The sequence below is a fragment of the Pipistrellus kuhlii genome, unplaced genomic scaffold (assembly GCF_014108245.1).
Source record: "Pipistrellus kuhlii isolate mPipKuh1 unplaced genomic scaffold, mPipKuh1.p scaffold_m20_p_10, whole genome shotgun sequence".
NCBI classification, from domain to species: domain Eukaryota; kingdom Metazoa; phylum Chordata; class Mammalia; order Chiroptera; family Vespertilionidae; genus Pipistrellus; species Pipistrellus kuhlii.
This window is the reverse complement of record NW_023425405.1, coordinates 340,397-365,395: the sequence shown is the minus strand read 5'-3', so window position 1 is coordinate 365,395 and position 24,999 is coordinate 340,397. Positions and strand designations below refer to the sequence as shown.

At 38.6% G+C, this 24,999-nt stretch overlaps 1 protein-coding gene across 3 annotated transcripts in view; it reads left to right on the top strand.

Moving 5' to 3' along the window:
* BMT2 (base methyltransferase of 25S rRNA 2 homolog) overlaps nt 1-24,999 on the top strand; it is a 78,802-nt gene that overhangs the window by 17,981 nt on the left and 35,822 nt on the right. For 2 of the 3 annotated variants that reach the window (XM_036424713.2, XM_045576071.1), the window contains 2 exons: nt 4,554-4,695; nt 16,517-16,687. In XM_036424713.2, the coding sequence (XP_036280606.1) occupies nt 4,554-4,695; nt 16,517-16,687 (313 nt within the window). The remainder of the gene's footprint in view (nt 1-4,553; nt 4,696-16,516; nt 16,688-24,999) is intronic. The other variant, XM_036424722.2, reaches the window with a different exon arrangement.

The window sequence follows — 24,999 nt, the reverse complement described above, 5'->3', positions numbered from 1 at the left end:
AAGATTGCTCAGGCTCTTGTCTTTTGTGGTTGCATATAGACTTTTGGCATGTTTCTTCTAGATCTGTGAAATATTTCATTGCTTTTTGATAGGAATCTATGGATTGCTTGATAGTATAGACGTTTTAATGATGTTAATCCTTCCAATACATGAACATGCTATGTGCTTCCTCAGTTTCTTTTTTCCAGGCCCTATAATTTTCCAAGTAAAGGTCATTTACCTCTTTGGTTAAATTTATTCCTAGGTAACTTATTTTTTGTTGTTGCATTTTTTTTTTTAAAAGCCAGTGTAAAACACTTTTATTGCAATAATAAAACTTGAAACACATATGTAGTGCCGGGGAGGCGGTTGGGGATAGGCAGCAATAATTTCTCTCACCAAATCACTACAACACAGGACAGCAAAGGAGTGAGAGGAGGGAAGAAAAAGCCGGAAACTGAATTCAGCAGGGGGAGGTGAGCATCAAAAAACGGGAGGTGCTGAAGCTGTGATGACCAGCATCATTTTCTTAAGACAATGCTCAAAGGATTTTTCATTGGGTTTTAAGTAGTACCTACAAACAACAGCACCTTCAATTTAAACTTTCTATGGAAGTTCTTAAATTTTGGGAGTGGAGCCTAGGTAGCTATGACATTATAAAAGTCCTGAATATCTCTTAGAAAAAAACACACAGGATGGAGTAGTGAGTGGGGGAGAGTTAGGCCACGAAGAAGGCTTCAGAGGCCCCTGCTGGCCCGGGGAGAGATACCTGTCGTGTCCAACGTCGCAGTGAAACAATTGCTTTTAAAAGGCAGCAGGGTTTTTTTTGTTTGTTTGTTTGTTTTTTAATATATATTTTATTGATTTTGTACAGAGAGGAAGGGAGAGAGATAGAGAGTTAGAAACATCGATGAGAGAGAGTCATCGATCAGCTGCCTCTTGCACACCCCCTACTGGGGATATGCCCGCAACCAAGGTACATGCCCTTGACCTGAATCGAACCCGGGACCCTTCAGTCCCCAAGCTGATGTTCTATCCATTGAGCCAAACCGGCCTCGGCTAAAAGGCAGCAGGTTTAAGGGGAGAGTGGGATGGGGCAGTGGAGGCCAGGGCTGCCCCCTCCTCACTTCAGTTTTGGGCAGGGCTCTTAATTCAACCTAAAGACATCTCTCAACTTGGATAGTTCTGCCCTCAACAGCGCCTTAAGTCTGCTATGGCTTTGCAGCACGGCAGCAAGAATGTTTAATATAGAATAGATAAAAGTAAAAGATTTTTGCATCCCCCACAAGCCAGTTCTTAGTTTAAACCCATTACTTGTGCTGTTAATAATACTTGACTAATATGTAATTGGAAACCTAGATCCAAAACACTGAAACTGAATCTCAACCCCAAAACAAAAACAAAATAAAAAGAGTAACTTGAGATTAATGGATGGAGTTCAGGTCAACACACATTCGAGGAGAAAGGGAAGAGCAAAGAACACATTCAGTCAGGGCAGATGTCTATTGAGTATTCTGATGGATTGAACTTGAATATACTTCTTATTCTTTTGACTACATGTTTGATGTAGATCTTATTCTTTTTGATAATGAAAAACAACTACCCTTTCAAACAGGACAGTCTTTTAAGTCATGATTGACTTAATAACTAAATGATAATAAAATTCTTAGACTCTAGTTCTAACATATTTTGTGTGTGTATGAAGTTTGAATATGTATATTGCATACAGGTTGACCTTAATATTTCTTGACCTCAATATTTTTAGAGCTCAAATTATAAATTATTTTGAAAATACTTTGTTTAAAGGGTAAATGCCATTTATTTTGAATACTAAAAACATAACAGGCTGTTATGAAAAATAAGCTGAATTTTTTCATTCTATTTTTGTTTAGTAACTTTAGTTTTAAATACTTTAATAAGCTTTTATGGATATTTTGGAAAGTGAAATTTTCTCATAACCAAATGCTAAGTATGTTTTTGTTTTAACTTTGAAACCACCATACATTTAACATAGTGTATACCTGGTAGTCTACTAGGTGTATCAGTTAATAGTGCGGATTTTTTTCAGTAGATGGAGTTACGCATATGCTGATATATATGCGATTTGATATGTATGCTATATTTTGTTGTATTGGCAACAAACTTCAGAACTTCACATATCAAATTTTCTGAAGGTATTAACATCATAGATATTATTACACTTAAAAATGTCGATTTTCGTGGCAAAAGGAGAACATGTGCAGGAAGTTATAAATCATTACTTTATTTTGAAGAAAAGTGCTGCTGAATACTTCGGGAAGCTTATGGTGAACATGCTCCATCTCAAGATACTTGTGAACGCTGGTTTAAATGCTATAAAAGTGATGATTTTGATGTGAAAGACAAAGAACATCCAGGTAAACAGAAAAAGTTTGAAAACAAACAATTACGTACAAGCATTTTTGGATGAAGATGGGTGTCAAACTCAAAAACAACTTGCAGAAAGATTAAACGTTGCTCAGCAAACAATTCCAGTCATTTATAAGCAATGGGAAAGATTTTAAAGGAAGGGAATGGGTGCCACATCAATTGAATGAAAGACAAAGGAAAACCGAAAAGTCATCAGTAAAATGTTGCTTCAACTGCACGGCAGGAGAGGAAGTCTTTTTTGCATTGAATTGTGACTGGTGATGAAAAGTGGTTTTCGCCCTAACAGATTTGGCTCAGTAGATAGAGCGTCGGTCTGCGGACTGAAGGGTCCCAGGTTCTATTCCGGTTAAGGGCATGTATCTTGGTTGTAAGCACATCCCCGGTTGAGGATATGCCGGAGGCAACTGGTCGATGTTTCTCTCTCATCGATGTTTCTAGCTTCTCTATACCTCTTCCTTCCTTTCTGTAAAAAAAATCAATAAAATATTAAGAAAAAGAAAAAAAAAAGAAAAGTGGTTTTATTTTGAGAATTGTAAACACAAAGAAACATGGGTTGATCCAGGTCAACCATCAACATTGACTGCAAGGCCAAATTGCTTCGAAAATGCATTTGGTGTGATCGGGAAGGTGTGGTGTATTATGAGCTTCTAAAGCCAGGTGAAACCATTAATAATGATCACTACTAACAACAAATAATCAATTTGATTGTGAAACGACCAGAATGTGCCAGGAGACAAGGCAAAGTAATTTTGCTTCATGATAACGCACCATCACACACTTCAAAACTAGTTAAAGACACTTTAAAAGATCTTGCCTGGAAAGTATTAACCCACCCGCCATATTCATCAGACCTTGCTACTTCAGATAACCATTTATTCTGATCTATGGCACACGCACTTTCTGAGCAGCACTTCAAAACATACAAAGAATTGGAAAATTGTGTCTTTGAATGATTTGCCTCAAAACAAAAAAAGTTGTATTGGGATGGTATCCACAAATTACCTGAAAGATGGGGGAAATGTGTAGCTAGCGATGGACATTACTTTGAGTAAAGCACTTTTGATGTTTTTCTTGAATTTGTCAGGTTTTCTCTGATTACAAAATCTGCATTATTAACTTGTAAACCTGATAGTTTCATACATTTTCGTTTAATAAATATATGATTTAAAAGTTCTGATACTAGGGAAGTGCCTCGCATGGAACATAGTGAACTTATCAGGTTCCTATGGCTACTGTAGCACTTACCACATTTTATTACATCTTCTCCCCTTCCTTTATGTCAGTGCTTGCTCATCAACTCTATTATTTTTTACTAGAGGCCTGATGCACGAAATTCGTGCAAGGGGCTTGGCTTCCCCACTGCTGCAGCCGCCTCTGCCTCGGTCCCCACTCACCACAAATCATCCAGAAGGTTGTCCAGAAGGACAACCAGTCTAATTAGCATATTGCACTTTTATTATTAAAGTGTTTGAAATAAAGTATTTTTTCAGCAACTTGGTTGAAAGAGTAAAAAGTATATAGAGTTGCATTGTTTTGTCTCTAAGTATATCACACTTTATTAATCACATTAATTGCAGTATCAGTATACATGGAGAGGGTCTGGAGACTCCTTAGTGAAAACATTAAGTTGAAGTTGTCTGCCATCAGTTGAATAGATTTACAGACAAAATTTGAATCCTTCTTCAGAACTTCATAGGAGCAGATAGCAAGCCTTAAAATTCTATCATATAAGAAATTGACATTATTTAAAGAGAATTTTGTTACGTGTGAAAAACTAGAGATCCTCTAAACATCTGAAGGGTAATGGGTGGAGTGCGCAGTGGTAGCGGTGGGAGCCTCTCCCTCCTCTGCTGCAGGCAGGCAATAAGGAGCAAAGGGTCCAGGACTGCGACAGCCCCGGACTGCGAGAGGGATGTCTGACTGCTGGCAACAGGCATCATGCTCCAGGGGTACTGGTCTGCAAGAGGGAATAGGCCAGGCTGAGGGAAGGACCCATCCTCAGGACTGTCATGCACCGGGCCTCAAATGTATAGATAAAATTATTTAACTTGCTTGCTAACTTATATGGCCCTGTCATCCACCAGCCCCTTTCAAAATAGGGAACTGATTAATATGAAGATGTCTAAAAGTATAGTTAATTTAATTCATTTTTTCCTTGTTTTCAGTGGGAGATTTTGATAAGATCTGGCGAGAACATTGCGAGGATGAGGAAACACTTTGTGAATATGCTGTTGCAATGAAAAATTTGGCAGATAATCACTGGGCAAAAAGTTGTGAAGGTGAAGGACGTATTGAATGGTGTTGTAGGTGAGTGTTTTTATGAACTAACATGTTTGGCTTCTAATGTTTTGTTGACATGCTCCAATTTAAATAATGCTATGCATAATTTATTTTACCAAAATAGAAGTGTTTGAAAACAGTTGATGTCTTTTAAACAACTTCTTGCCCCTTTCTTTACTTTCTCTAGATTTATTTCATTCCTCTTTTTAAATCAAAATGTTTTTCTTTGACATAACTTAAAATTTTCTGCTTCACTTTTTAAAAAAAGAATAGCTTTAAAGATACATTTATTAATATGTTAATATATAAAATTTAACATTATTCCTCATTAATAAATTATAGTATAGAAATTTCTTTAGATAAATATTCACAGTTGGATTCAAGTAAAAGTGAGTACTTTTCTATAATTTAAAATTTGAAGACATCTTAAAAGTTTTAAAATCCTGATTTTTTTGTGTGATTCAGAGCATTCCAACTTTTATATTGACTTTGGGTAATGTTTATTTTCTCATAGTATCGATTCTAATGTTAAAAACATCAGAAATTGAAATACTGATCATCAGTTCTCTCAAAAGTTGATAAAATTATAGGAATGAATATGTATTTTGACTGAATTTTAAAATGAATTTCTAGAAAACAAAGCATTATCTTTCTACATGGCCAGTAAGTTTGTGATAACTTCAGGTTTGTATTTTATATATAATTTTTTATTTAAAATTTCAGTGTTAATCTCATTTAAAAATTATGTAATAGTGCCTATTTCATTCATTCAAAAAATAATCTAGAGAAAAAGATGTATTTAAATTAGTTATTTAATTAATTTAATAAGTAATACTTAGTGTTGTCTACTGTCTATTAGTCATATTATAGACACTGGGAGTACAACAACCAACCAAAAAGGCAAAATCCTTGCTCTCATGGAGCTTATGTGCTAGTGGGGGTTAGAGGCAACAAATAATGCGTAAATTAAATATGTAATAGGTCAGAAATGGTTAAGTACAATGAGAAAAAAAAGTAAGGAAAAATGAAATAGTTTTAAATAAGGTAGACAAAGAAGTCCTCTCTGAAATAATGTGTATAAAAGACCTGAAGGAAGTGGGAGAACAAGCTCTAATAATTCCAAAGGCCTTGAGGCAGGAGCATGCTGGCCTGTTTGAGAAACAGCAAGGAGCACACCAGGTAGGACTCAAAAAAAGAGCTATGGCAGTAAGCAGGAGAATGGTGAGAACAACATCTGCATTTGGTATTCTTAAGGATTCTCAGTCACACCATTTTAAGCAGCCTTTAAAAGCTCAGCTGTTTTCCATTTAATACAACAGAGAAGGCTTGCACAAATGCCCAAGTGCCTGTGATCCTTTCCCATCTAGGAAAGGCTTGTGTCCCTGAATAATTTATAGGCCTCCTTGCATCCTCAGTTCTCTCAATTTCCTTTTAATGTATTGTTTTTTTATATATATATATATTTTGATTTCAGAGAGGGAGAGGGAGAGGGAGAGGGAGAGGGAGAGGGAGAGGGAGAGGGAGAGAGGGGGATAGAGAGAGAGAAACACCAATAATGGGAGAGAATCATTGATCAGCTGCCTACTGCATGGCCCCTACTGGGGATCAAGCCCACAAGCCCAGTATGTGCCCTGACCCAGAATTGAGCAGTGGGCTTCCTGGTTCATGCATCAACACTCAACCATTGAGTCACACAGACCAGGCTAGATTGAATAGTTTCTTTTTCTACTTACAGCACAACCAGGTGTCTTTTGTGATTGTATCCTTATCCAAGACTAGCTTTATGCCCTATGTTTTGGATTTATTTGATTGTTTTCTCATGGTGCCATTTATTTCTATCTTTATTTCTGAATCTAAACTTTTGATTCAGGTGACATATTTTTGCCAAAAATACCTATTAGGTGAAACTACATAATTTATATTGCATTACATTAGCAGATTCTTATTGTCACACCATAGGCCCTGAATGAATTCTTGCACCAGGGGAGTCCCTCGGCCTGGTCTGCAGGATTGGGCTGAAATCAGCTTTCCAACATCCCCCAAGGGGTCCCGGATTGCGACAGGCTGCAGACCAGGCTGAAGGACCCCTCCGGTGCACAATCGAGGCCATGGAGAGACACAGGAGGTTGGCCAGCCTGAGAGGGACCATGGGAGAGCTCCAGGGTTTGTCTGGCCCATCTCGCTCAGTCCAGATCAGTCGGAACCCAGCAGCAAGCTAACCTACTGGTCAGAGCATCTGCCCCCTGGTGGTCAGTGCACGTCATAGCGAGCAGTTGAATGGCCTTAGCATATCATTAGCATATTACACTTGAATTGGTTGAACTGCCGATCAGTCAACCGGACACTTGGCATATTGGGCTTTTATTATATAGGATTATTTCACCACCAGAGATGCTAAATTTTGCCATTTGGTTAATATGGTATCTATTCCTGGGTCCTTCCATTGTAAAAATTATGTTTTTCCTTTGCAATTAGTAAGTAAAATGGTGGCTTATGGATCAGTCCTGTCTCCCAACAATCTTTCAATTAACAGATATAATTCCATTTATTAAATCAATTATTTCATTTGTGACTGCAAAATGATTTTTAAAATTTGTTAAAATTTTAAAATTATTCTTTGCATTTACTAGCTGTTATTAGCTTTAAAGTATGAACAAAGAATAATAACATGTTCTCTAGAAAGGCTGGGTAAAAAATATACATGCATACATGTAGATCTTTCTGTTTAATTATCAATTTTCACAAGGAGTTGATATAATACGTCAATTCCAATTATGACAAGTTTTTTTGTTTTTGTTTTTTTAATTTTTGTAATATCCCTGTAGACTCCTGGATTGTTATTTTAACTTTTTCCACCAGTGTTTGGTGTTTTTTTAGATTTTTGTTTTTCCTATTCACATTATTCCATATTTAGTCAGTGGGAGCCCTTCAAAGCTGACTTCTATGTTCTGAAATCACCTTCCACACTTTCTTACATTTAGTACAAGATGAGCTTTTAGTTTTGCAGTCCCAATCAGGTGATCGGGGCTTGCTGACCAGGAAGGAGAACCAGGAGGTTGGCTGGCCGATCAGGCGATCAGGGCCTGCAGGCTGGAGGCAGCTCCCACTTAGAGCATCTGCCCCCTGGTGGTCACTTTGCATCATAGCCACTGGTCATTCTGTTGTAATGGTCGCTTAGGCTTTTATCCTACCTAATAAAAGAGTAATATGCAAATTAGCCACCACTCCGCTACACCCACAACCACCAGCCATGCCCACCATCCAATCAGAGCGATTATGCAAATAAACCCAACCAAGATGGCTACAGCCACAGAGAGCAGAAGGGAGGCTTGGGTTTCACAGGCAATGAAGGAAGCCAAGCTTTATGCCTGCCTTTGCTGTCCTAGGCCTCAACTCCCCAAGCTACAAAGTTTCAGTTAATGAAGGTAAACAAATCTAAATGGAAATGGCGGCAGCCATGGAGTCAGCAGGAGGCGTGGCTCAACTCTAGGCTACAAAGTTTCAATTGTAGAAGGTAAATAAATCCCAGATTACAGGGCCTCCACTTGGGTCACCAGGGGGCATGGCTGGCCTGCAAACCACCATAGGCCTCTTGCTCAGGCCACCCTATGCCCCAAGGGAACCCCCACCATGATCCGGGACACCCTTCAGGGCAAACCAGCTGGTCCCCATCCTTGGCCTCTATCCTATCTAATAAAAGAGTAATATGCAGATTGACCATCACTCCAACACACAACAGCTGCCCCCATGTGGTCAAAGATGGCTGCCCCAATGTGGATACAAGATGGTCAGCAGGGGAGGGCAGTTGGGAGGCACCAGACCTGCAAGGGAAGGTAATTGAGAGAGACCAGGCCTGCAAGGAAGGGCAGTTGGAGGCAATCAACCCTGCAGGGGAGGGTAGTTAGGGGTGACCAGGCTGGCAGAGGAGGGAAGTTGGGGGCAAACGGACTGGCAGGAGAGCAGTTAGACATCAATCAGGCTGGCATGGGAGTGGTTAGGGGGTGATCAGGCTGGCAGGCAGAAATGATTAGGGGCAATCAGGCGAGCAGTTGGGAGCCAGCAGTCCTGGATTGTGAGAGGGTTGAATGTCTGCCCATTTAGACCCAATCTCGGTTGGATTGGGCCTAAACCGGACATCCCACGAAGGGTCCCAGATTGGAGAGGGTGCAGGCTGGGCTGAGGGACCACCCCCCGGGCTCTGTGCACGGATTTTATGCACTGGGCCTCTAGTCCTGTATAATAAAGAGGGAATATGTTAATTTACTGTCACACCCTCACAAAGATGACAGCACCCACAACCAATAAGGAGGGAATATGCTAATTGACTCACGCCCTCAAAGATGGTAGCGCCCACAGCCACCAAATGGTGTCACCCAGCCCCCTCAGCCCCTCCTGGGTGGCAGGAGCATGGCACGTCCGGACCCGCCCCCTCCACGCGTCTGCCTCTGGGATTCCCTCAATCCCCCAGCTGCCCAGGGCTGGCCCAAGGTGCAGGCAAGCCTTGGATGTTGACTGCCCAGCTAATACCCGAGGCCCAGGCAAGCCTGGATGGCGGCATCCCAGCCACCCAAGGCTGCCTGAGACTCAGGTAACCAGGGCCAGCCAAGGCTTGTGCTGCTGGGGTGTCGCCTTTCCCTGATCACTGGGTTGCCTCTCGCCCCTGAGGGCTCCCAGACTCGGTGAGTGGGGGCAGACCAGGCTAAGGGATCTCCATCCCCCAGTGCATGAATTTTCATGCATCAGGCTTCTAGAGTGTGTGTGTGTGTGTGTGTGTGTGTGTGTGTGTGTGTGTATTATATATATTTTTATATATACACACACACGGTTATTTTTTAATAACCACATAGTTGGTTCTGCTTTAGGCCCTTCTGTTATGCTTCATTGTCTCTGTGATTTAATCATTGTTATTCTATAAACATATCTTACCCACCCTGACCACTGTTCTCCTGAGTTTTCCTGGTTATTTATTTTTTAAAATATATTTTTATTTCAGAGAGGAAAGGAGGGGGAGAGAGAGATAGAAACATCAATGATGAGAGAGAATCATTGATAGATCGCCTCCTGCACACCACACACCCGGGAATAAGCCTCAACTCAGGCATATGCCCTGACTGGAAATTGATATCTGACCTCCTGGTTCATAGGTCAGTGCTCAAACACTGAGTCATGCCAGCTGGGCATCCTGGCTATTCTTGCCTTTGTTTTTGTTTTTTTTCTAAGTGTACCTCAGAATCAACTGGACTAAATAGTTTTTAATTTTGTATTTTTATTGAGATTACATTGAATTTTTTAATAACTGGAGAAAACTGATATCTTCATAGTGCTGAATAATTGTATCAATGAAAAATGTATATATCATTTTATTTTTTCTAGTCTACTTTTGAGCAGTAGTGTTTTAAAGTTTTGCATATGTTGATTATGCATATTTCTGGTTATGTTTGTTGCCAGGGTTCTTGTCCAAGCATTAAGAAGGGTTTAGCAATCTGCAGAAAGGCTGTGCATAGATTAAGTAGGAGTCCAGAGACTAAAGATGATTTATAAAGGCATTGGGGGTCAGAAGAGCTTCAGCTAGAGGAGCTAAAGTTCCAAGTTCTTAGTTTTTTGTTTTCCTCGTCTCCGGATCCCTGTTTTTTATTGACACAATTTGTCCTAAGGCAAGGTGGACATAATACACTTGGAAGGATAGGGTTTACAGAAGCATTTTCAGATTGGGATATAGCCACAGCTGTTCAGATGGTTGGCCAACAGAAGGCTATAACATGTAGATTGAAATGCCCTGAGCTGTCTGGCAGCAAACAATCATCCTGTTCAGGTTTGGGGGAAGTGCCCTTCCAGCAGCTAATTACATATGTGACTCAGCCCTTCTTGAGCCCCCAAGTTTCATCAATCTTTTGATGAAATTCTTGCAATTATGACATCGCGGAATTGGCTTCCAGCAGTTTATCCTTAGGTATTTTATCTTATTGTTGCTACTATAAATGTGATCTTTCCTTCGATTATATGTTCAAATAGGCTATTTGTATATATCTGGGGACTTCATTTTTGTATGTTTTACTGAATTCTATTACTGTTTGTGTTAGTTTATGATTGATTCTTTTGGCTTGTCTATGTATGCTATCATATCATCTGTGAAGATACAGTTTTCTTTCTTTTTCCCCCAATTCATTTGGCTAATTATTTTTCTTTTGTCTATTATGTAGCTGTGTCTTATTCATTTAGTAATATGTGTGATGTGTCCTCATTAAGTTACTGGCTTTGGGCAGAGTGTACACCAGTGTTTTTATTAAGAGTAAATATTGAGCCAAAACCGGTTTGGCTCAGTGGTAGAGCGTCGGTCTGCGGACTGAAAGGTCCCGGGTTCGATTCCGGTCAAGGGCATGTACGTTGGCTGTGGGCACATTCCCAAGTAGGGGATGTGCAGGAGGCGGCTGGTCGATGTTTCTCTCTCATCGACATTTCTGGCTCTCTCTCCCTCTCCCTTCCTCTCTGTAAAAAATCAATAAAATATATTTAAAAAATAAAAAATAAAAAAATAAAAAAGAGTAAATATTGAGTGTTTTTATTAAGAGTAAGTGTTGAAGTTTTGTTGAATGTCCCTTTTAGCATCCATGATAATGAATTTGAGTTTTCTTCTTAGATTTATGAATATAGTGAGAATATTCTTATATTGAATCATTCTTGCATTCCTGGAATGCATACTCTTTGGTCTGTTTGATTCTATTTGCTAACATTTTTATAATTATACTTATAAGTGATATTTGTTTGTATTTTTTGTAGAAGTTATCAGATCTAATTATCATTTTTAGTTTGCTTCCTAGAAATGACCTTAGAAAATTTCTCTTTGTTGCTATGATCTGAAACTAATTAAATAATTTTGAAGTTGTATCATTTATACTCATGGGAGTTTACTTTATAGAGGTGATTGAGTACAACACAGAGATGTCAGTGCCATTGAAAGTGCCATTTATTACTTACATCCCGAGAGAAGGGTGCATGCCATGCCATACAAGTCCACAGGGAAGCATCAGATTTGGTCAGAAGGCAGAAGCAGGAGTGAGGGGAAAGGACAGCCCAGAGACTTTATGGGGTTTCTGTGAGAAAGGCAAAGCAGGACAGAGTAAGCAGTTTAGGATTGGCTAGTCTTAATAATTCTGGTGGGCTTTGGGGAGTAAGAGCTTGTCCTGTGTGGTACCTGAACCAGGATTGGGTTAGGGCAGGGGGAGTAATAGGCTGGTGTGTGAAAGTAACACAAGGAAATGTCTTGCATTTGAGAGGCATGCTCCCAAGTTAGCTAATATCTTTAGCTAGCCTTATGAGAGGCAGTTTCTCCCTAGGTATATAGGCCCTCCCAAGATATCAAAACGTCCTAAGATACAAAAAATAAAAAACATGATTAACACGGTATTATCTGGTTTAATATTGTAGAAGCTTGGTAGAATTCTTCATTGGATTACTAGTGCTTTTTTAAAGTCTGTAATTCATATATCAGTTTTGTGTTTTTTTTAAACTTACCATTCCCACCAATAACCAAGAGTCACAAATTTAATAAATTTTCCTATATACATATATTTAGTATATATTCTTAGAAAAATTTTCTTCTGTTTTCAGCTTTGTTTACAAAAAGCTATGTTTGTTGGTCTTATTTTGTTTTTAATTCATTCATACCTTGCTCTCTTTTAGTTTACATTTTTCCTCCTAATTCTCTGTTGAATATTTATTTCACTTATTTTTATTCTTTCATTTGTATTGCTATAACGTTAAAGAGCTTGAATTTTCCTCAGGTCATTATTTCAGTTACATTCCTTTGATTCTGACGTGGTATTTTCATGGTTATTTCTTTGTTTTTAGAAATCCTGTGGATTTTTTTTTAAATCAGTATTTCCCCTTTAGCCCCAGAGTTATTTAATTAAAAAAAAAATTTGCTGTTAACCCCAGCTGATTTGACTCAGTGGATAGTGTCACCCTTGTTTATTTGGCCCATGTTAGCCTTTGAGTTTGACATGCTTGTGCTAGAGGCTTTATTTTTAGTATTAATTCCAAGATGATAATGGCTACACTTTTTTTTTTATCAACTTTACTGAAGTTTGATTTATATTTAGTTGATATTGACAGTTGTTTATACTTATGTAACTATTAACACTATGAAGATATAGAACATTTCCATAACTCTAATAAGCTCCATTGTATACCTTTGTAGTCAGAGCCATCCTCAACTACAGAAAACCACTAACCACTTTCTGTAGTTAGATTAGATTTCTAAAGACTACATTCCTAAATTGGCCTGTGGATCTTGCATGATCTGAAGCTTGTTTATCGTTCTTCTCTGTTCATGTGTGCTGACCTCATGGCCTTTTCACTTGTGAGTTCATCCACCTGTCCATCCATCCATTCATCCATCCAATCACCCATTTTCTGCCTGTCACTTTAAATTTCACATACTTGGAACTGATGTTCATCTCTTCAGGATCCAGGCTGCTTTATCTTTCATGACTTTGTTCATGCTATTCTCTCTGCCAGGAAAGTACCTCTCTCCTTAACTAATGCTCTTCCTTGCCTGATTTATTCCTACTCAGTTTTCAAAAATTATCTTATATTAATGATTTTAGAGTGGATTTAGTATTTATTTATTACTTGTATTTTCTTTATCTATAATAATAATAAAAGCATAATATGCTAATTCGACCAGACAGCCAAACAACCTGCTGGATGACCTTCGGGACGAAGCCGGGGCTGCAAGGGCTGAGCTGCTTGCACGGGTTTTCGTGCAGTGGGCCTCTAGTAGTTACATAAATTGTCTCCTTTACTAGTGTGAGCTTCTTGAAGGCATTATGCCTTCTTCTGTTTGTTGTCCTGTCATATATGTGCCTAGCACATGATAAGTACTTAATACAGGTTTGAATAGTGATGAATATATTTCGATTCCTGTATGTAATTAGGGTTAAAACTAAATCTCAGTGAGACAAGTTAAAAAAGTCTTAAGTAATAGAAACCTAAAAAAATTGTATTTCAACTAATAGCATACTGTTAATATGAGGAGAACTGGGCATTGTTCCATGCAGACCATAGTTCTACTTGCAGAAATCAGTTTTAAATTAATTCCTCAATTATCACTTTTCTTTTTTTATATAATTAATTTCTTGTTTTGACACCATGTCTGTTTTTCATGGGTGTCTTGCTGATAGCATTATAATTAATTTTCTAAAGTACAAATTTTCTAGATGTAATTTACTTTCAGGATATTTTCCCTAGCATTATAATTAATTTCTAAAGTACAAATTTTCTAGATGTAATTTACTTTCAGGAAATTTTTTCTTACATGATATTCTACTTTTCCCCTTTTTTGATTTAAATATTAGGAGGCTTTTGAAAATTTTATAATGTAGTCTTGATAGCTTTTAAATTTTAATTTTTTGCACTATAATGTAACTGCTTTAGGTTAATTTCCTGTTGTGAGATTTTATCCTTAGATGAACTACCAATAAAAATTTTAGTTAACACTTTAGGAACAGCTTTTTGTAAAGTGCAATTAGTTTTTCTAGGATATTCGCTTATTTCAATTAGCCAATTTAAATTAGCCTGAAAACTTGACTACTATTTTACTGTCAAATTTATTACTCTAAAACAATCTTATTTTACCACATAAATATTAGGGGAAAGGATTATTTGCCTTCCTGAGTAGGTCCTGAGCATTCCTAGTGGTAGGCTAGATTTAGATATCAAAAACCCACTTCCCATGTTTACAAGACAACTCAAACAAGTCTTGTTGTATGCGAAGGCAGCTGCTGTCAGCCAAGTCTCTGTCTTTCACCAGGATCCCGATTTGAGCTGGGCATGGGAAATTAAGCAGCCATGGGGGCAGGAGACTCCCTCAGCAGGGGTGAGGTTTCAGGCCCCTGCAAAGTTGGAGGGGTGAGGGTCTGTGCCCCACCTCAGTTGATCCCCAAGTTCTCTCCTGATGGCCCCTCTTTGTCTGTGCCTGTCTTAGGTTGTTCCTTCCCTGAGGAATCTTACCCGTCACTGGCCAACCATCCATCCTCTGGGGCCAAACAGATTACTTTTCTTATCATGTGTTTTTGGAACTTAATCAGGGAGTGTCTATGGAACAAAAAGTCCAGCATTGTTCAAAGAATGAGCTATAGTAGCTATAATGTGACTTATTTTAAGAAATTAAAAAGAAAGAATATTGTAGGTTCCATGCTCCTTCACTTAAATAGCTTTGATAAGTATATGTATTAGTTGTTTTTAAGTGTGTATCTCCTGTCAAATAAGTCTTACTACTCTTTTTTCCTCCCCTCTGTTAGATTTCTTGGCTTTAATAGCTAATAAGTGTTGGAGTTGTTCTTCTGGTTCATGTTTGTTATTCTATTATATGCCCAGGCATGGTGTCCTACTGTATTCACCCTAAAATTATATTAGATACAAAAAGTTGTTTAAGGTTTGTCAGTCACCAGTTTCTGATTTTGGATAGCAACCTGATATGGCTATACTACAATATATGAGTTTAAAAGGATGCGTCTTGGAAAGTCTGCATTTTAATAGTATAGGAATTGGAAATATCAGGAATAGTCTCTTGATACACAGAAATAATTTTCAAGTGTTATAAAAACCACTACTGTGTTTAAGCCTTTGTTCTCTCTGAATGTATACCTTTATGAAATGATGCTATTCTTCCTAAACCAGGTTTTTATACCCTCCTTTCAGAGCAAATAAGAAGTGATTCTGAATGTGTTAACAGCCTGACTGTCATAAACCAGAAGGAACCTGAAAAATAACTGTTGGGATATTTGTCTAGTACCAGCATAACTGGCTCATAATTAACTGTGACTACTATTTTTTTTTTTTAATAGCGTGAATAGTGGAATTATTTAAGCTTTTCTGGAAGAACTTAATGTTTCAGTTAAGAATAAAGTTCAGCAATATATATGACACATCTGTGTTCCTAAAAAGCATACTTTATATAAATATATATACATACATATATACATATACATATACATACGCATATACATATACATATACATATACATATACATATATATATATGTATCCTGTATAATAAAAGCCTAATATGCAAGTTGACCTAATGGCAGAACGACCAGTCGCTATGACATGCACTCACCACCAGGGGCAGATACTCAATGCAGAAACTATCTCCTGGTGGTCAGTGTACTCCCAAAGGGGGGGGGGGGAGCGCCAATCAGTCAGAAGCCAGGCTCACGGCTGGCAAGCCTGTACTGCCTCCACAGCAGTGATAAGGATATCTGACTGCCAGCTTAGGCCTGCTCCGCATCAGTCAGACATCCGCCAAGAGCTCCCAGACTGCGAGAGGGTGCAGGCTTGGCTGAGGGGACCCCCCCTACCCAGTGCACGGATTTTGTGCACAGGGCCTCTAGTGTGTGTGTGTGTGTGTGTGTGTGTGTGTGTGTGTATAATTGACTTCAGAGAGGAAGGGAAAGATAGAAACATCAATAATGAGAGAGAATCATCGATGGGCTGCCTTCCGTGCACTCTCCACTGAGGATTGAGCCTGCAACTGGGGCATGTACCTGACCAGAATCCAACCAAGGACCCTTCTCTCTGTAGGCTGACGCTCTATCCACTGAACCAAACCAGCCAGGGCAAGCATACTTTTTATGTATTCAACATAATCTATGATTGTGCTTTGTATATGGCAATTTTATAAATGTGAAATTACGACAGGATTCTCAAACTTAACCTCTCTGTGGCATTTTAAAAATAGTAATCTGTAATTTTAAAAAGTCCCATTTTGAGTAATAAATCCTAATTTTTTAATTTTGTTTTATATTTGTACTCAGTGTTTTTAAATATAACTTTATTTTCCTTGTAGTATATGCAGAGAATATTTTCAGAATGGTGGAAAGAGAAAAGCGCTTGAAAAAGATAAAAAAAGAGCTGTACTTGCCACTAAGACCGCTCCAGCCTTAAATGCACATGAACAGTCGAAACTTGAAGGTCATTTAACCAACCTCAACTTTACAGATTCTGAAATTATAACTGAGTAAGTATGCTTTTTCTACTTCAATTGCAAACATTATCCTGGGTAACTGTGTTCATTATGTAAAATAGTGTGATGGTTTACACCAAATATTGTAAAATAGTGTGATGGTTTACACTTGCTCCACTAGTAATATATTAGGTCAAGAAGTGCAGATTTGTAATATTATTAGGTAGAAAACTGGCATAAAATTGTAAAGGATTTTGTTGTAAAGGATATCTGGGAAACTAATGACTCTGTAACATAGGTTGTCCTCACCAAAAATGAGAAAGACTAGTTTATTAAATAGTATAATGATAATTTGGTAATACAGAGGCAAAACAGGAAAATCCAATTAAGTTATGTTTAAATTTGCTGTCTATTAAAAGATCACAGGGAATAATGAAAGATTATTAATAGAACCAGTTGTTGTTATTTTACAGTTTGTAGGAAAATCTGGTAGTAATCAATGTATGCGTAAAGGTACAAAAATGATTTATTAAGTACATGAGTGGTTTTCTAGTTTTATTGTGATATAATTGGCATATAAGTACTAAAGTCCTGGTGCATGAGACTGGCCTGTACTAATCAGGTGTGGGGAGAGGGGCTGATCAAGGGCAGGGCCAGTCAGGGGGAGGGGCTGTGGGTGGTTGGCCCTACCCCCTGGTCAAACTACCAGTTGAACTCCCGATCAAGGGGACAATTTGCATATTAGCCTTTTATTATATAGGATAAGGTATATGACATAATAGCTATCTTCTATAATAATAAAAGCATAATATGCAGATCAGCCTATTAACCGTCCAGACATTCTTCCAGACAAAGCCAGGGCTGCAGCCACAGGATCGAGGCAGCCATCCTGGCTGCAAGGGAGGGATCGAGGCAGCTTCCACAGCTATGAAGGCCTACTCTTGCACAAATTTCATGAATTGGGCTTCTAGTGTGTGTGTGTGTGTGTGTGTGTGTGTGTGTGTGTATGGGGGGGAGAGAGAGAGAGATGATTGCCACAATAAGTTTAATTAACATCCATCTCTTAAAATAATTAATATTCCTGACCTCACATAATTTTAAATGTTTTTCATATGATGAGAACTTTTAAGGTCTATTGTCCTAGCAGCTTTCAAATATGTAATATTTGTTACCTATAGTCATGTTGTACATTACATCCCCAGAACTTATTTACCTTAAAACTGAAAGTTTGTACCTTTCACCATCTGTTCTTTACATCCCTCACCCCCTGTCTCATGCATCCACAGATCTGATCTCTGTTTCTTTGAGTTTAATATTTTTAGATTCCACATAGAAGTAAGATCATACAGTATTTGTCTTTCTCTGTCTGACTTACTTTACTTAGCATAATGCCTTCAAGATTCATCCCTGTGATCACAAATGTAGGATAATCGTATTTTCAATGGCTAAATAGTACTCTGTAGAGTATGTATATATTGATATATACACACATGTAAGTACACGAGTATTATCATCCAGTTAGTGTAATAATTATTTAAACACTCTAGTACAGGAATACATTTGTGGTTTCAAGTTATATTTTATTAATCTCTTGAAGATGCAAAACTTGAGTAATTCTAGAAATATTCTTGATAGACACTGAAAGATAATCATGAAAATAAAATTAAAGTACCCTCTTAAAATAGTTTGAAATTTGTAGATATTAACAAAATAGCCTTTGGTTATTTTGATTTTACACAATTTGAAATTATTTACTTAAAAGCAACTGTATTGAAAAATTAACAAACCTTTTTATTAGTTCAGAAGGAAGATAGCACATCTTGACTTTTATTTACAAAGCTTAGATAGCATAAAAACTAAATATTCTGTAATTCAGGCATTATGAATATTTATAAATGTTGACCAACATAAGAAATTAGTTATATTGGTTAAAAAATTGATAAATATAGAAAATATCAACTCAAGAATTTCTTTTTATTAAGTGTTACAAACAGTATAAAGTTTATTAAATTTGTTTTTAAAAAGATTGCATGTGAAGTTCTGATGTTCACAAAAGACAGCTTTTATTTAAAAATTTATTATTGACAGTATTACAAATATCACCATTTTCCCCTTGCTTGCCCCACTCCACCCAACCCCCAACACACCCCAGGCCTTCTCCACACTATTATCTATAAACATGGGTTATGCATACATGCTTATACCCAATATATTCTTTGGTTAATTTTTTCCCATACTCTCCACCACTTCCCCTCTCAGGTATGTCAGTCTGTTCCACGAATCTATGCTTCTGCATCCATTTTGTTTGTCAGTTTATTTTGTTCATTAGATTCCACATATTAGTGAGATCATATAATATTTGTCTTTCTCTAGCTAATTTTGCTAAGCATAATAATCTCTAGGTCCCTCCATGCTATCTCAAAGGGTAAAAGCTCCTTCTTTACAGCCTCATAGTATTCCATTGTGTAAATGTAACTCAGCTTTTTTATCCACTCCTCTACTGATGGGCACTTGTGCTGTTTCCAGATCTTAACTATCCTATCTAATAAAAGAGAATAATGCAAATTAATATAGCAGAAACATGTTTCTGCTATACCCTCAAGCCACACCCACCAGCCAATCAGGAATGAGTATGCAAATTTACCCAACCAAGATGGTGGTAGCCACAGAGCTGCAGCAAGCAGGAGTCTTGGGTTGCCCCTGGTGATGGAAGAAGCCAGGCTTTCCGCCTGCCCTGGCTGGCGCTGGCCTCCACTCAAGGCTACCACATTTCAATTATAGGAGATAAATAAATCCCAATACCTGCTTCTAACTGGACCTGGCCTCCACTCAAGGAGTCACTGAAAAAAAAAAAAAAAAGCAAAAATGGAGGGTTTGGAAGCTTGGGTCACAAGGAGCCTTGGCCAGCCTGCAAATAGCCATCAGCCCCTCACCCAGGCTGGCCAGGGACTCCAGAGGGATCTTCCCACCCTGAAGGTGCTGTGGCCAGCCTGCAAACAGCCATGAGCACCTCACCCAGGCTGGCCAGGCACCCCCGTAGGACCCCTACCCTGATCCTGGATATCCTTCAGGGCAAACCAGCCAGCTTCCACCCATGCACCAGGCCTCTATATTAATAAGAGGGTAATATGCTAATTAGACTGGGAGACCTTCCAGGAGATCTTCTGGATGTTCCTCTGGACAAAGCCATGGTGGTGGGGTCGAGATAAAGGTGGTTAGAGGCCAAGAGGGGAGGGCAGTTTTGGGTGATCAGGCCAGAATGAGAAAGCAGTTGTGGGTGATCAGGCTGGTAGGGGGCAGGGCCGTTGGGAGTAAGCAGACCAACAGAGGGGCCAGTTGGGGGTGAGCAGGATGTCAGTGGTGGTCATTTGGAGGTGATCAGGATGGGGGGGCAGTTTGGAGTGAGCAGGTCAGCAGGTGGGCAGTTGGGGGCAAGCAGGCCAGTGGGGAGGGGAGGTAGGGGTGAGCAGGCCAGCACAGGGGACAGTTGGGGGTGAGCAGGTCAGCAGGGGAGGCAGTTAGGGACAAGCACATTGGAACAGGGGTCAGTTAGGAGTGATCAGGCTGGCAGGGGGGCAATTTGGGGGTGAGCAGGCTGGTGGCAGGGGGCAGTTGGGGGCGAGCAGACTGGCAGACAGAATAGTTAGGGGCAATCAGGCAGACAGGCAAGCAGGTGAGTGGTTAGGAGCCAGCAGTTCTGGATTGTGAGAGGGATGTCCGACTGCTGGGTTAGGCTCGATCCCTGTAAACCAGCAGTAGGACATCCTTCGAGGGGTCCCAGATTGGAGAGGGTGGAGGCTGGGCTGAGGAATACCCCCCCGCCAAATACACGAATTTCGTGCATCAGGCCACTAGTCCTATATAATAACTGGAGGCCTGATGCACGAAGATTCATGCAAGAATGGGCCTTCCTTCGCCTAGGCAGTTGGCACCGCCTTCGCTCTGACCAGAACTGCCTTTCCCCTCCAGCCCAGAACCGCCTTTCTGCTCTGGAATGGCTGGGGTGGTGCAGGATACCTGTGTTGTCACCATGGTAATGACGCAAGTGTCCCATCCCATCTCAGCCATTTGGCACCTAAGTATGCAAATCATCCCATCATTTTTGTTGGATTAATTTGCATACTCACTCCTGATTGGCTGGTGGGACAAAGGTATGGTCAATTAGCATGTTATTCTTTTAATAGGTAGATAGAATAATATGCAAATTGGTTGGGACGCTGTCACAGTAACAACTGATCAGCAGGCTGCAGGCACGGATGGGCAGGACTTGTAGCATCGGGCGTGGGGGCGGGGCAATGGCCCTAGCCAGGGGTCCTCAGGTGCGCAGAGAGGCCTCTGCTTGTGGGTGGCTCCCGGGTGAGTTTCGTGGCTTCAGTGAAGTAGCCATCCAGGAGGCAGGCAGCCAAGGGGGTGCAGAGCAGCGCCAAGGCAGGGTGCACTGAAGAGGGCTTGGACAGGGGCCGGGGTCTGGCAGGCCGGGATCTGCCTAGCCTGCGGAGAATGAGGTTCTTCAGTGGCCCAAGACGTGGATCAGCCCAGTGGGGAACAAGGAGCAATGATTACCAGCATGTTTGTCCCGTGTAAGTTTCTGTTATTTCCTGCCTAAGGGCTACATGTAAATTTCTGTTTATGTTGCCTAAGATGTTTCCCCAAAGCCTCAATAAAAGGGGATGGCAGGGCCAGAGCAGTAGTTCTCCCACTAGAGTTGGACTACCGCCTGGCCCCCCATATCACCAAGTTGAATTTCTTCAAGTCTCAAGTCTTTTCAGTTGTGTGCGGCCCTTCTCCAGAACCCGAACCTGAATTGGAACTCTTTCCATGAGGGTCATGAAAGAGAGTCCTACAGGTTCTCTGTTCTGTTCCCTGGACCCAGGTGCCTCTTCTTGTGCCAGTACCAGGCTATTTTGATTACAGTGGCTTTGTAGTATAACTTTATGTCTGTATTGTGATCCATCCAACTTAGTTATTTTTTCTGAAATTTGTTGTGGCTATTTGGGGTCTTTTTATTTCCATATAAATTTTTGGAGTGTTATTTCTAGATCTGTGAAATATTCTGTAGATATTTAATAAGGATAGCATTGAATGTATAGATTGCTTTGGGTAGTATGAACATTTTATTATGTTCATTCTGCCAATCCATGAACACTGTATATTTTCCACTTGTTTATATCTTCTATCTCTCTCTCTCTTTTTTTTTTTTTTTTTTCCCAACATCCTATAGTTTTCTGAATACAAGTCTTTTACCTTTGGTTTAGTTGTGTGAAAATGACGTCTCTTAGTTTCTCTTTCTGAGAATTCATTATTAGGGTTTAAAAATGCCATCAATTTTTGGGTGTTCATTTTCTTTCCTTCCACATTACCAAATTCATTTATTAAATTTTATGTATTTTTGGTGGAGTCTTTGGGGTTATCTATGTACAATATCATGACATCTGCAAATAATGAGAGTTTTAACTTCCTCCTTTCCAATTTAGATGCCTTTTATGTTTTCTTATTGTCTGATTGCTATGGCTAAGACTTCCAGTGCTACGTTTAATATGAGTGGTGAAAGCAGACATCACTATCTTATTCCTATCCTTAGGGGAAATGGTTTTAGTTTTCGACCATTGAGTGTGATGTTGGCTGTAGGTTGAGAAATAATCCTTGTATTCTCACTTTGCAGGGAATGTTGATCAAAAATAGGTGTTGGATTTTGTTGAATGCTTTTTCTGCATCTATTGATATGAAGATGTGAATTTTGTCTTGCATTTGCTTATACGGTGTATTATGTTTATATGATTTGCGAGTATTATACCAGACTTACATCCCTGGAATAAATCCACTTGGTCATGGTGTATGATCTTTTTAATATATTGCTGGATGCAATTTGCTAATATATATTTTTTAAATTCATTATTGTTTAAAATATTACTTATGTCTCCTTTTCCCCCCATTGACCTCTCCCCATCTGCTCCTGCCCCCCAGCACAGGCCCTCATCTCCCTATTGTCTGTGTCCATTGGTTATGCTTATATGCATGCATACAACTCCTTTGGTTGCTCTCTTACCCCCGCATCTCCATCTTCCCCTGCCTTTCCCTCTGAGGTTTGATAGTCTATTCCAGGCTTCTCTGTCTCTGGATCTATTTTTGTTCATCATTTTATGTTGTTCATTTTATTTCACAAACTAGTGAGGTCATGTAATATTTTATCTTTCTCCAAAGGTGTTATTTCTCTTAGCATAATGCTCTCTAGGTCCATCCATGCTGTTATGTGAATGGTAAGAGTTCTTTCTTTTTTTTGCAATCATAAAAATATTTCACAATTCTTTTCCTTCCTCTCTGAAAATTAATTTTCCATGTATATTTTCTTATTTTTAAATTAAATGTATTGGGATGACATTGTTATAAGATCACATGTTAATAAGATCATATAGGTTTCAAGGCTACATTTCTATTATATTGTACATGTTGTGATATTGCATTATTTTCCCACCACAAAATATATCTTTTAATTATTGAGTTCAGTCCATTTGTGTTGAGTGAGGGTGGTTATTGATACATGAGGACTTATTATAGTCATTTTATATATTATTTTCAGGTTGTTTTGTATTTATATTCTTTTATGTTTTTATTTTTTATTTTACTTTTGTTGTTTTCTAAGATATTTTTCTCTATTTTTATGTTACATATCTCATTTCTAAATTTTTTCTTTTCATGGTTACTATTATGTTCCTGTAAAAATTTGGTTTCATACATAGAAAGTCCTTATTCTTCTAATTGCATCTGCAGTCACTGATGCAAGTTTTGTCCTCTTTCATCTCTTATGTTTTGTTTTTCTGGGTGCTTTTTTTGGCTTGTATGTGATTCCAAATCACAGAAGTTATAATTTTTTAAATGCTTTTTGCCTCTTTATCCTTCGTGTTATTATTAAGGATTTAATACCTTATTCTGAATTAGAATTGCAGTTTTTTGCTTCTGTCTTTCTGCTAGTCATCTTACTCAGTTTTATACAATTTTACCATTTTGTTTTAGTTAGAAGAGCTCCTTTCAACATTTCTTATGTTACAGGTGTTGTGGTGGTAAATTCCTTTATCTTTTATTTGTCTGGAAAAGCCTTTATTTCTCCTTCATATCTAGAGGATAACTTTTTGGATATACTAATCTTGGCTGGTGAGTTGTCTCTTTCAATATTTTGAATATTTCATTGCACTGTCTCCTAACTTGTAAGGTTCTGCTGAAATATCTGATGATCGTGTAATGATTATATGTTATAGTCTTTATTTTTTCCTGGCTACCTTGAGAATTTTTTTCATCATTAACTTTTAACAGTTTTAATGTATTGAAGAATGTCTTTATTTGTTTGAATGGACTCTCTGTTCCATTCTTCTACTCTTCTCCTTTTTATATATCAATTATACTTGTATTGACCTTTCTAATGGAAAATCAGATAGTTCTGATAGCATTTGTTCATTTTTTTGTTTTGTTTTGTTTTAATTCTCCCTTCCCTCTCTTCTTCCTGAGTCATTTTTAGAGTTCTGACTAAAGGCTTCCCAACTCTCTCTTGTACTCTTTAATTCTTCCTTTCTCTTATTTATTGAGTTCTTCAGGTCCACAATTTAAGTTTGGTTCTGTTTTATAGTTCCTTTGGTAAAGTTCTCCTTTGTTCATTGATTTTATTCCTGAACTCGTTGAACTGCCTTCCTGAGTTTTCTTGTTTCTCATTGAGTGTTGTTTTTTTTTTGTTTTTTGGGTGTGTTTTTTTTTAGTTTGCCTTTATCTCTAATTCTCTTCCTGCTTACATGGAATTACATAGAGATATAAAGTGTTTCTCTTGATCTCAGTTGATGCAGGGCATATAGTAGGAACTCAGTAAATGTTGGCAAAATGAACAATATGATTGCAACTGAAAGATTAAAAACCTAATTAATACCATTATAATGACAACTTTATAAAATATTTGCATATGGATAAGGACTCAGAGGAAATGTCCAAAAATACAAATAATTGTTTTTATTCATTTGTTGGTTTTCTGAATGTTTTTTCTTACATTTAAAATGTTTCCATTATTGCTACAATTTATTTGCATATCTACTTTTTCAAATTAGATGTATTCAAATATAACACAATCGCAACTTGGGGTGATCGCAACCTGGGAAGCTCTGTCCACCCCTGGGTTCAAACATGTCTTGGCATATCTGGCAAATTGGTGGGTTTGGATTGCTAAGAGGTGATTTATATAAGGGTTTTGGCAGAAAGACTATCAAGAAGTATGGCTACCATTGAGGTGGGGGTAGGCCAGGCTACTTTTTAGATAGTTGCCACTGCTACAATCATCAACCAATGTTCCGATTGGTCAGTGCCCATGCCATGCCAGCTATTAACCTATT